General features: G+C 37.1%; 1 protein-coding gene across 1 annotated transcript in view; it reads left to right on the top strand.

Moving 5' to 3' along the window:
• The window catches only part of LOC119594763 (tight junction protein ZO-1-like), a gene marked incomplete in the record, with an annotated part of 83822 nt that overhangs the window by 59304 nt on the left and 12163 nt on the right, over positions 1-12355 (top strand). The window contains 6 exon segments of the mRNA XM_037943858.1: positions 2771-3049; positions 3996-4520; positions 6417-6568; positions 6715-6991; positions 7235-7452; positions 9634-9842. Of these exon segments, the coding sequence (XP_037799786.1) occupies positions 2771-3049; positions 3996-4520; positions 6417-6568; positions 6715-6991; positions 7235-7452; positions 9634-9842 (1660 nt within the window).

The raw sequence follows: 12355 nt of genomic DNA, 5'->3' as shown, positions 1-12355 counted from the left end.
TTATTCTAAGACTGATCGTTATGTCTAGACATTTATTTAGCACCTTATATATTTTGCAATGCCTTTACTTCATAATCTTGTTTTATTTTTGTTGTTAAAGAAACAGACAATACATTGTTACAATAATGCATAATTCACAAGCGAGTTTGTTTGTTTCTTCATATTGAACAGAAACTCACACATTATACAGAAGTGGCTGACATTCAGGAAAAAAAAACTTTCTTCTAATTTTGTTTCAATTCCATTATGTATCATAAGTTTCATTTCAAAGTAGTGGCTAGCACAAGCATGACATTTTCATCAGTCTTTCATTCTTGGGTCTGCAATGAACGTTGCAGGATTTCTTCTCATGACTTGTAGTGATTATTAAAATATTGATGTTGTGAGTACTATAATGAAGTTCCAATTCTTGTGATAATAAAGTAATGAATAGAGTCTTTTCTTGTCCACTAATGATCTTAGCTAGGTTTTAAATAGTAAGTATCTCTATTGGTGATATATTCAGCATGGGGGCAGTTCACTAGCAGACAGATGACGAGTCCATGAATTCACATCACAGTACATTTTTGTGACACAGCGACAATAGTCTTTCGTGAGCCTATTTTCCACTGATATTGATTGACGTCCTGACTGTAACACCAATATTGATTAGGCTAGTTTACGTGAATGTTGAGATAGCTGTGCCTTTTAGGGTGCTTATGAAGTGCTTCCACGCTACACCCAGTAGTTTGGTGCAAGCTTTTTTTAGTAAGTGTCAGTAATTAATAGCTCGTTAGCCCTCCTTACTTTGCTATACACACTGGTTTAGGGTCGTGCCATACTAATTTGGTGGTTTGCTTATTATTCCCCCCCACCTTTTTTCTTGTTTTCCCCTTCTTTTATCATGTTTTTTTTCCTTCTAATCTTTTTTTTTTTTTCATTTTTTAAATGTTTTTTTCATGTTATTTTTTTCCTCCCTTCCAACTAACATATTTTTTGTTACTCACACAATGCATTTGTTGATTGTATTTATAAAAAAATGCTTTTTTTGTATTGATTATTAACTGCTGTAACATATCTTGCTACTCATTTTTATTGAAATAACTTTGTTATCTCCTGTCTGTTTCATGATGAATAAAAAAAACATTTATGGCAATAATTGGAATGTATGGATGTTTCTTTTGAATTTCTGTTTCTGTTTCTTTCATATATGCAAAAAATAATGTGCAATAAACATTTTATTCTAAATCATGAAAATGAATTTAACTAATAAATCAAATACAATCATTAATATGATATTTATAAATAAATGATAAAATACAAATAAATGAATGCTTATGAAACCAATTGATTAACAACTGCATAAATAAATGCCAACACAAATGCATAATTAAATTTCTACTTCTAATACACATATCTATTCTTTCTATATTTTACAAATATATTAATTGCAACTGAAAATAATTAATTTTGAATAATTGGAAATCACATTTGTACAATGCTTTACTTTCTCTTCCTCATATTATTTTATGTTGGTTTACCTCTTTATCATTCAAATGTTTGTCCCTTCCCTTTTGCATTTTGTTACATGGCTTCACAACAGCCCGTTGAATTCCTCTCAGATGTATACCTTATGCCCCTCATTCCCTCCCCTTCTAACTCTGAGGAAGACTTGAATACCCTCCTCTTCACACAAAACAAAGAGCTCGATCCAGATTACTATCCTGATAATGACAAGGAACTGTCCTTTGGGGAGTTGAATGAGCCGCCCTTTGAGGTCCATGTTGAAGAGATTCCTCAGGGGAGAGTGAATGGCCACGTGCCCTTGATAACAGAAGATGAGAGGCCCCCAGACACCCCTATTAGGTTCTCTCCAAGCCTGTCACGGTCTTCCCCATATGCACAGTTCCTCCCCCATAGCTCGATTCCTCCCCCGCCTCCCCCACCTCCCCCGAGGATGGCACTGTCATCCCCTGTCTCATTTTACCCTGTGCTTTCCTCACAGAGGCTTTTCACAATTGATGAGGAGCGCACTTATATTTGATTTTACTCCTGGAATGCTCTGGCAGTTGTGATTTTAAAGGCATAACTCATGAAAGTTTCTTTTGGATAATGTTGTTGATAAGTGAGATGCCCTTCACACTGCATGACTTATTTATACCTTAGTTTTTGTTTTTATCTGTTTTTTTTTTTCTTTCTTTCTTTCTTTCGTTCTTTTTTATAGCAGAATTGATAATGAACAAATAATTTATTAGAATGCCTGTTTAGCATCATTTTGTTCAAAGATGCATGTTGGACCAATTGGGTATTTTGCATCTCACAGCATGGCACTAAAAATCTTTTCTCATAGTTATAAGGTAAACCAGAATTGAATTTAAATCTTGTCAGCTTGAGCTAACCAGCTCCTTTCAGTTAAAAATGGGAATGTCAGTTTACAGTACATATATAACAAACACTTATCTCTTGAAATAAAGGGTGGACCTAAATTAGAGTATGAATTATTAAAAAGAAAAACAGAAAAAGAAAAAGATGTTTTATGACTGAAATTACTCTTATATATTTGTAATGTGTCCTATGTTCTTTTCTTTTCCATGTACCGTGCTCTTGGAATGTGGCTCATGTTGCATCGTCCTATACATCCACCTGTCTCCTCCTCCTTATCCACTGTGGCAACGTCATTTGTAAATACGTTGATATTGATCGTCTGTGCAAATGACTGAATGGTCTCTCTCAATCCCTCTTTCTGTGACTGAAATCGTTTCTGATGATGATTGTGATGCCATTAAAACAGCCGACTGAGGCTCTCTCTGATGACTTCCTCTTCCCTATGACCTCTCGTCTGTCCTATGCCTCCTCCCCGGAGTCGGACCTGGAGACCGGCCCTGAGTCCCGCACCCCATCCAAGTCCCCCCACCGCCTCCCCCCCTCCCACCACCCATACTCAGATTCGCGTGAGCCCAGAGGACGCATGGTCAAGAGCTCCTCTGACCCAAGCCTGGCAGCTCCAGAAGAGGCACCTCCCAACCCCTATGGAGGCCCACCACCTTATGTCGCCAGTCCCACAAGACATGTAAGTCAGCTCTCCAGAGGCTCATGTTTTACACTATAATTCCTTCAGGCACGAAAGCCTCACTCACTCGTTTTCAGTGGATACGGCTTCAGCTTCTTATGATTTAAATTCTGTATTTGTTTTTCCTTTTTTTCATTATTATCATTATTTTTTTTTAGTTTGTCAGGACTATATAAAGAACAGTTACCCCTGCCAGAGAAACTGCTGAGATGTATGTGATGATTCTGACAGAAGACTCTAGTATTCTTGTTTAAATGTGATTCATAAGAGAATTTTGAAAATTTATATTTTGTGATTCAAAGTTATTTACACTTTTTCTTATGCCATAAGATATAACGTGGTTGTTAGAGGAAACATTGTTAATTGAAATGACAATAAAACTAAGTAATTAATAATGGTATAAAACTCCTATAAATCACTATTTACTTGCACTATCCTTTTTTCATCAAGGATTAAGCACTTTTCATGTAACGAAAGCATACAAACATTCTACATATGTAACACATTTTCCTAGAGTCTTCTGTGCTTGAAAATTTAGAAAAGCATGAAGTATTTGTGTATGGTCTAGATTGATTGTGATTATTGTAGAGGAATGAAAAGAAGATGCACACTGAGCACCCTTTCACTGTATCAGGTCCTGTGCCAGATCTGCTAGTGTGTCGTCCAGTCTGATTACATCTCTAGAAAATTCTGTGCTGATTGTGCTTAGTAATTTTGTTTCTTGTTTTTTGTCATAAGAAAGGAAATCCACATAGATTTTTGTTCTTAATTTTTTATATTAGTAAAGCATTTGTTATGCTAGGATACTTTTTAAAGCAAATGTTGGCCGCCCTCATGATAATGTTTCATGCTTTTTCTTGATGCGTGAGAATTGGTGAGTGTGGCATGATTATGCTTCTTGCACAAAGCTGTGTGGTCTGCATGTTGCACTGCCCCTATATTGCAGCATCCTGGACCCAGTGATGCCTACGATGATCGCAGAAAATCCCACGGCGGTGACAGCAAGTATGGCTTCGCTAGTGGAGGGTACCATGGGTCAGACCCCTATTCATCCCGCCCCCCAGTGAACGCCAACAGCACTGGTGGGGGGGGAGGGGGCATAGGCTCCATGCCAGGCTCACCTTATTCATCTGTGCCCCCACCTGGGTACAGTGGTAGACCCCCTCAGCAGAGTTTGCCCCCTCCTACTCATTCCCCCCACCAGCGCCGCTCCCCTAGTGCCCATCCGAGCCGAGGGCCCCCGCAGATGGGGTACTCCCCCTTAGGGCCTGGGGGGCAGATGGCTCCACCACCCCCATACCTCAATGGTCACTCAGGTGAGGGAGGCCCAGAGGTGCCCCCAAAGGTAGACCGAACCAGTAAGCCCGGCAGGGTGAGGTCGGGCCAGGATTTTGGGAGTGGGAAGGATCTGGATTATGATGCCAACTACATGAACACGGGAAGAGGCAACAGCCTAGAGCGACAGCACAAGGTTAGCACCCCAGCAGTAGCCCTGCACTGCATGCTTGACTCTGTTGGTTATTTAAGTTTAAGCTTCTGTATCTTTCCCCTAAACCCTTTTCCTTCAAATTGTAATTTTTTTTCTTTCTTTTTCTTTTCTTGGGGAGATCTTCCCCTGTGCATGTAATAGAATTTGAAAAAGGAATGGCAGTGCATAAGTTTCTATGGCAGTGAAATGCATTTCTGTTTAAGGTCACAACAACATTTCCCCTTCAGAGTTTCACTGTCTTTATTCTATGGAGATAGTGGATATGTATATGTGAATACAGGTGTCAGTATGCAACACACTTATATTTTCTCACTCTTTCTCCTATTCTTTTCTCATCTCCTTTTCTCTCCTTTTTTTCCTCTCTTGTTAGCTCCTCTCTCCTCTCTTCTCCTCTCCTCTCTCTCTTCTCCTCTCCCTCCCTCCCTCCCTTTTCCTCTCTCTCCCTCTCTCTCCTCTCTTCTCCTTTCTCTTCTCTCTTCTTTCTTCCCCTTCTTCTCTCTCCTCCCTATCTCCGCTTTCCTATTTCTTTTCTCCTTTCTTCTTGTCTCTCTCTTCTATTCTCCTTTTCTTTCCTCTCCTCTCCTCTCCTCTCCTCTCCTCTCCCCTCCTTTGCTCTCTTTTCCTCTCTGCTTTCGTCTCCTCTCCTCTCTTCTCCTCTCCTCATTTCTTCTCTCTTGCTCTCTCTCCCTCTCTCTCTTGCTCTCTCTCCCTCTCTCTTGCTCTCTCTCTCTTTCTCTCTCTCTCTCTCTCTCTCTTTCTCCTCTCTCCTTTCTCTCTCTCTCTCCTCTCTCTCTCTCTCCTCTCTCCTCTCTGCTCTCCTCTCTCTCTCTCTGCTCTCCTCTCTCTCTCTCTCTCTCTCCTCTCTCTCTCTCTCTCTCTCTCTTCTCTCTCTCCTCTCTCTCTCTCTCTCTCTCTCTCTCTCTCTCTCTCTCTCTCTCTCTCTCTCTCTCCCTCTCCCTCTCCCTCTCCCTCTCCCTCTTTCTCCCTCCCTCCCTCCTTCCCTCCCTCCCACTTTCTCCCTCTTTCTCCCTCTCTCTCTCTCTCTTGCTCTTTCTCTCTTGCTCTTTCTCTCTTGCTCTCTCTCTTGCTCTCTCTCTCTTGCTCTCTCTCTCTTGCTCTCTCTCTCTTGCTCTCTCTCTCTCTCTCTCTCTCTCTCTCTCTCTCTCTCTCTCTTTCCAGTCTCTCTTTACCCTCTTCTCCCTGTCTCTCTCACTCTGATATTTGTTCATTTATTTTTTATTTTTTTTTATTTACTTTTGCCAACTAAAGTGTTTCTTCCCTTTATATTAAGATCTATTCCATGCAAAAGCCTGCCTTAATAGTTGAGATGACCATACAAAATGCAACAATTTTTTCTTTCCTACCCAAAAATTATTTTTCTATTCTTAATTTTTGCTTTCCATTATTATTGTTTCTTGGATTAATAGAAGATAAAAAATACAAGAATTATTTAAGATTTTTTAAAGGTCATTTACTTTACATCAGATGCTAAAGTAATCTTACTTTTTCACATAAAAAAATATTTTTATATAAACAGTGTTTTATATTTTATATGATTCCATATATTAAATTATATTTTTTCTTTTGAATTTGGTATGCAATTCTTAAATGATGAATGTAGATGCAGCAGCAGTTTGAGTACATTGATTCAGAAGCCCACTTTACAGTTTATCCAATGTCTTTTTTTCCCCCTTCTTCCTTTTATTTTGTGAAGGAAGTTAGTCATATGGCACCATCGACAGTACAGAGGGGAAGGCCAGGAAAGAGCCACTCTTTTCTTCAAATCCAATCTGTTTAGCTTTTTTTTTAATGAAATCAAAGGTCTTAATACCTTGTTCTCAAACCCCTGTTAACATCTATCCTGTGAACTTTCTTCAGAGCCCCTACGACATGATGAACCCGTCCTTGCTTCCTAATGCCCATGATGACCTCAAGAGCAAGCTGCAGCACCCGCGATCCCCGCACGAACCATATAGATACTCCCGCTCCTCCTCACAGCCGCCCACCTACCGCACAGATGACCCTTACAGGTGATGAAATTAAATTGTTCTGTTAAAAGGTTTCATGAAGGTTGATTTCATCAGTTTCATGTGAGGCCTTTATATGATTCTGTAAATTGTTGCTTTTCTTTTTTGTAGATTTTCAAGTTTGCTAATATACCTTGTACTTCATACAGATCGTCTGACTACAAGCCACTACCTCCACCAAAGAGCAGTAACTACAAACCTGTTCCTCCACCAAAGCCTAAGAACTACAAACCTCAGCCACCTGGGAGTATAGAAGGAGGAATGGGCTCGTGGGATATGTATGCCGATGCACGGAAGGCATATGAGAGAGGGGCCTATCACACAACCAGTAATGGAGGACTCAGTGATGATTACAGTGGTCTGGACAGTGGTCAAGGCAGCAGCTTAGATAGAAAGTATGATACGTTTGGAAGATCCTCGCATAAGGTAAGTTTCATGTGACTACTACAGCATCTTCATCTTTTTCTTCTGCTTCTTCTCCCATTTTTTTTTTTTATTCATTCTACTGTTGTTTTATCTTATACTCATTTTTATTCACTTTGACTTCCTCTTCCTTTTCTTCCTTCTCCTCCAATCTGTTTGTTAGGAACATTAAGAATGTTAAACATTATAACGAAGTATTGATATGCAAAACTGATTAATTGATAACATGCTATACTATTGCACCAGGTGGCATCATCTGGCAGCAGAAGTGGGTACTACCTGAATGTACCCCCACCTCGAGATATGGCCCTTGCTGGTGGTGGACAAGGTGGGGGACCAGGGGGTAGAGACCTCCCCAATCATGACCACAGAGGAAGTGCTTTTGAATTGTACAAGAAGCCTCCTGACCCCAGAGGTCCTGGCGGGCATGCTGGCGTACCTGTGTACTCAGACCCAAGCAACAGGTAAGGATTTGGTTGGGATCTCTTGGTGGTAATGTTCCAGCGTGAATTTTTCTCATGTCATGTGAGTGGCAAGTTTGACAATATGTTAATATGTTGATAGGACAGTGAGTGGCTTAATGATTTAAGCAACAGATTTAATAGTTAATCTCAATTTAATAACAGCCCAATATTATGATATTTGTGTGTATGTTTGAAGGGCCACAGCTTAACAAGAAGTAAGATATCTATTATTTATGTGAGGGCATTTGAAGGCCCAAAGAAGATGCCATATTTTTATATTACTATCACCATTATATTACTATATTACTATTCCCCAAATTAATATTTTTGGTTATTTCCTCTGTTTAGATTGAATTTACATATTCTTTTTTATCCTTTACCATAAACTGAGTTAACATAAATAGCACACACAAAGGATATATCTTCTCCAATACATAATGAATTTAGACTTCATTTTTTTCTAAGTGTATCTCAATTTTCTTATGATTTAGGTCAGAAGAAATGAGTATCAGATGTTCTTTCTTTTTGTGGGATCTATATTTATAGTTAATTAGAAAAGAGAATTTTGAAAAGACAGCTGATGGTTTTAAAAAGTACTTCAGAAAGAAATGATTCTTGTATTTCAAAAGGAAGTACTTGAAAGTGTGTAAGGGCTGTGTCTTCTGCATTAACATAATGTTGTATTGGCTGTGATGTGGATATGTAAGTAATATTATGTATACATGCCATGTATGCCATGAATGTAATTTCTTTATGGTGGTGGGTGTTTATGGTATGGCAGTTTGAGCCAAAAGGATGATATTTTTAGACAATTTGTTTTGCTGAAGAATACTATATTATTTTCTCTTGCAGTGTACCCAAGTAAATGAATAACATATTAATGGTCCTAAAATAGTTTTAAATAGATAATGTACAAGATATCATCCTTGAAATTTAATGTTGCTTATGAATGATTGCTGGTACTAAATAACTTCAAATGAACATATAATAACAATATGAAAGGGAGAATTCAACATTGCTTACAGTAAAATAACAGTAACCCTGTGAAGATTGTGTTGTCTGACAGTGAATTGTGCCACAAAGTTTCCCTGATGAGACACTGATAATGTTTTAATTTTAATGACTGGTGAAGTAAAAAAATAAATTGTTTTTGTTGTTCTTAACCTCTTCTCTCTAGAAAGGGTTTGTGCTATATTTTGACAAAGTAAGAAAGATAAGTGTTTTCTTAGTTATTAAATGTTATTTTGTTGTGTAGTGTTCCAATATTAATTAAGCATGACAGTGCATCAGTGACTGGATAGACATTTTTTATGATTTGAGATTTTCAGAGAAAAAAAAGTCTTCATTATTTTCTATTCTTTTTTTCTTTGTTTACATTGCTTGTAGGTCAGGAGAAGGAATTAGGATTAATTGTTAATTTTAGAATGGGAATGGCAATTTGATTATTTTTTACATACCAAATTAATACTTTTTACCATAGTATCATTAAGCTTAATGTTATAAGAAGCAACAATTTTGGTATTCAGAGAGAGAAGGGGTTAAAAAGTAGCATATCAATTCAAGAATATCTCTGAACAAAGTTGATTAATAAGTCAAGGGATATTGACTTGCTTCATAAGTGTTTTATGAAAATTTTCCATGAACAGCCATTGAAATTTCTGAAATTAGAGTTTGTGTGTAGTATGTCATCAGTACTTATTAATTTTTTATTAAGATTCTTAGATCTCCCTTCATGGTCTTCCTTACTAGATAACAGTTCAATGTTCATTACTTTCCAAGGCTGTTGGAACCAATTAAAGATAGTCTCTAATTTTTTTCTTTCTCTTTTTTTCATACCAAGATGTTAGTAACAAATCTCCCCATTTCATATCTTGCATCCTGATCCTCTTGTGTTAATTCAAGTGTGTCTTGCACTTCTCTGTTTAGTGCATGTGGCACAGATTTTATGTTCTCAGACATCATTTCACATCAGGATGGGGAATCATCACAATAACACACTCCATCACTATAATATCTGTTGTAAAATTTTCACGATAACAATTAATCCAAGGATTAAAAAGAAAAAGAAGGGTTAATAACAACTCCCTCAAGCGCTTTCTTGTGGCTATCTGTTGTTCTGTGATCATTGTCTGACCTGTCCAAGGCTTAGTGTCTCTAACCAAGGCTGTGCCCACCATCCAGCAGGCGGTCGGTAGCAGAGGAAGGCAAACATAAGGTGATAGCCACAGCGCGGGGGGTGTATGATCACAAGGGGGGAACTCTCACCTCTGAGGAAACAGGGGTGTCCATAATCATTCCCCCAGGGGCCATTGCCAAGGGCACCAAACAGGAGATTTACTTCAAGGTGTGCCAGGACAGCTCGCTGGTCCCTCCGCTCGACCAAAACAAAGGTCAGTTAGGGACGGTACCACCACAGAGGCTTTTCCAAAGGGACAAATGAATTGAGGTCAAAGTCAAGAAGCTTTCTAAGTTTCATTGTACCAAATTGTATAGATGTGTGCATACAGGCTTAGACATGTCCAAAAATATCTACATTCATTAATTCATATAATATAGATATATATAAGCACTTCTATGCACATATTGAGTGAATACCAAAATGCACAAGAATGCACCTTCTCTAGGCATGTAAAGGATCATGCAGAAAATAAAACAACTAAGGAAAGATCAGGAAAATGTGCTCTCCTTCTCTTGCCTTCTTTGTTTTGTTTTCTAGGCATGCAAGCACTGCATAATTAAAGTCCTGCACTCACTTGCACACATGCTTAAGTGCTTCTGCACATTCTCAAAGGAACAGACAGTTACAAATCCATAGATATACATATATAAAAAAGAAATGAATAAGATTGAATTGCTTGTATACAATTACACTAAAAGAAATTGAAAAAGCAAACAAATGTGTGTATAAAATGCTTACATGCAGACACCTGACATTCACACAAAACAGGCTGTATGCACACATTCATTATATGATCAGTTGGGACTAAAAAAAAGAAGGAAATAGATGTAAAAGATGAAAAGTATACTTGATATAAAAAAGTTGACTAAGCTCCCTCTCAAGAGGAGAAAATGGGAAAGCCTCTGCTGTTAACGAACTGACTTCCTGCTCCCGAGAGTGAGGCCTGGATTGCTCATTGTTATCCCCTTTTGCTTGTGGGATGCTGCTAACACTCTAATAACCCTAACCCTTGAGTGAGAATCCTTAACCCTTGCGTGAATCCTTTCCTTACTAATATATATATATATATATATTTCCATGAATATATATGGTCTGCTCAGTATTCCTGCCTGCTATCATACCCTCCCCCCTCTTCTTCAGCTCTTTGAATAAGAATCGTAAGAAGAAGAAAAAACAAAAAAACACTGCTATGCGCCTGTTTCCTCCACTAATTTTTTCAGTGTGCGTATGACCCGTTTAGTATGGCAGTTTTAGATGACTGTACCTTTTAGAGTTGGGAGTATCACGTGCCATTCTTGCAGTTGCTAAGGAAACTTGTCTGCTTGGATGAATTTCAATCTTCACAGGGGTCTTGTGCTGCCAAGTAGATAAGGTGAAGAATGCAGATACTTGGAGTTTGTTTTACAGATGGGGCATAGTGTTTTATGAGAATTATTGTCATTTTGTTATTCTTATGATTGTTGTTGTTATTATTATTATTATTATTATTATTATTATTGTTGTTGGTAGTAGTGTTATTGTCATTATTATTGATATTATTATTTTTGTTATCTTTATTTTATTTATTTTATTTATTTATTTATTTACTATTATTATCATCATTATTATTATTGTTTTTTATTATTATTATCATCATCATCATTATTATTATTATCATTATCATTATTATTATTATTACTTTTATTATTATTATTATAATATTTACCATTTTTATTATTGCTATTGTTATTATTATCATTATTGTCTTATTGTTATCATTATCATCACTGTGATAAGAAAATGGGGTTATATATCTATATACGTTTTTTTAACATAAACAAATATAGATTTCCGTTTCTTATACTCATTATGATCTGTAAGAAAAGGGCTTTTGGATTTCAGAAATATTTCACACTCTGAGATGATATGAAGTCTTTATGATATGCTGGTTAGGAGGGAAACGCATTTGTAGAGCTACCATATTTTATTTTATTATATCCCCCAAACCATTACACTTAAAAGATACCAGATCATAAAGGTACTGTATCAGTCAGTTTCAGAATTTGCAAGAAAATAGAACATGAACATGGAAATCAGTGACAAATCCATAAAAAGACCAAAGAGGCATAGTCATACATTTAGGATCGCTGTTACTCTATAACATCTGTAGATATAGCAGAAGTAGCAATAGAAATTTGCACTTAGGAGAGGCAGGACCAGATTGCATCTGATTCAGAGAAGACAGGACTTCAGTAAAGGTGCAGAAGGAAAATGGAAATGTTTCCATATTTGCCAGTGGTTTATATGCTTATGCAGTGTATATTAGAAGGGCAAGATTATTATTATTATTTGATCTTTGTTTTTTCATTATTATTTTTTTAGGGGGGGAGGGTTAACTGATGAAGGTTATAATTGTTTATGATTTATCTCTGTAATGATTTAGGTCCTTGTTAATTATTAGTATAACTGAAGCAACGTGTCTTTTTCCAACAGTAAAATGAGAAAAACAAAATGCATCAGTCTTGGACATTAGTTACAGGTAACTGAGAGATGCTCTGATTATGCTTTTTAGAAAAGAAGAATGATGATAGAAACATGACATCATTATTTCTAGGACATTACTAATTAGATGATGCACAGCAGAAAGAATATCTGCACAGCTTTTATTGAGATTGAAATTCACATGTAATTATATATATTAATTAGGTATATGTGTTTGTATTCATATATATATTGATATATATA

The sequence above is a fragment of the Penaeus monodon genome, chromosome 3 (genome assembly GCF_015228065.2).
Source record: "Penaeus monodon isolate SGIC_2016 chromosome 3, NSTDA_Pmon_1, whole genome shotgun sequence".
In the NCBI taxonomy this organism is placed as follows: domain Eukaryota; kingdom Metazoa; phylum Arthropoda; class Malacostraca; order Decapoda; family Penaeidae; genus Penaeus; species Penaeus monodon.
This window is presented reverse-complemented; position numbering and strand designations above follow the sequence as displayed.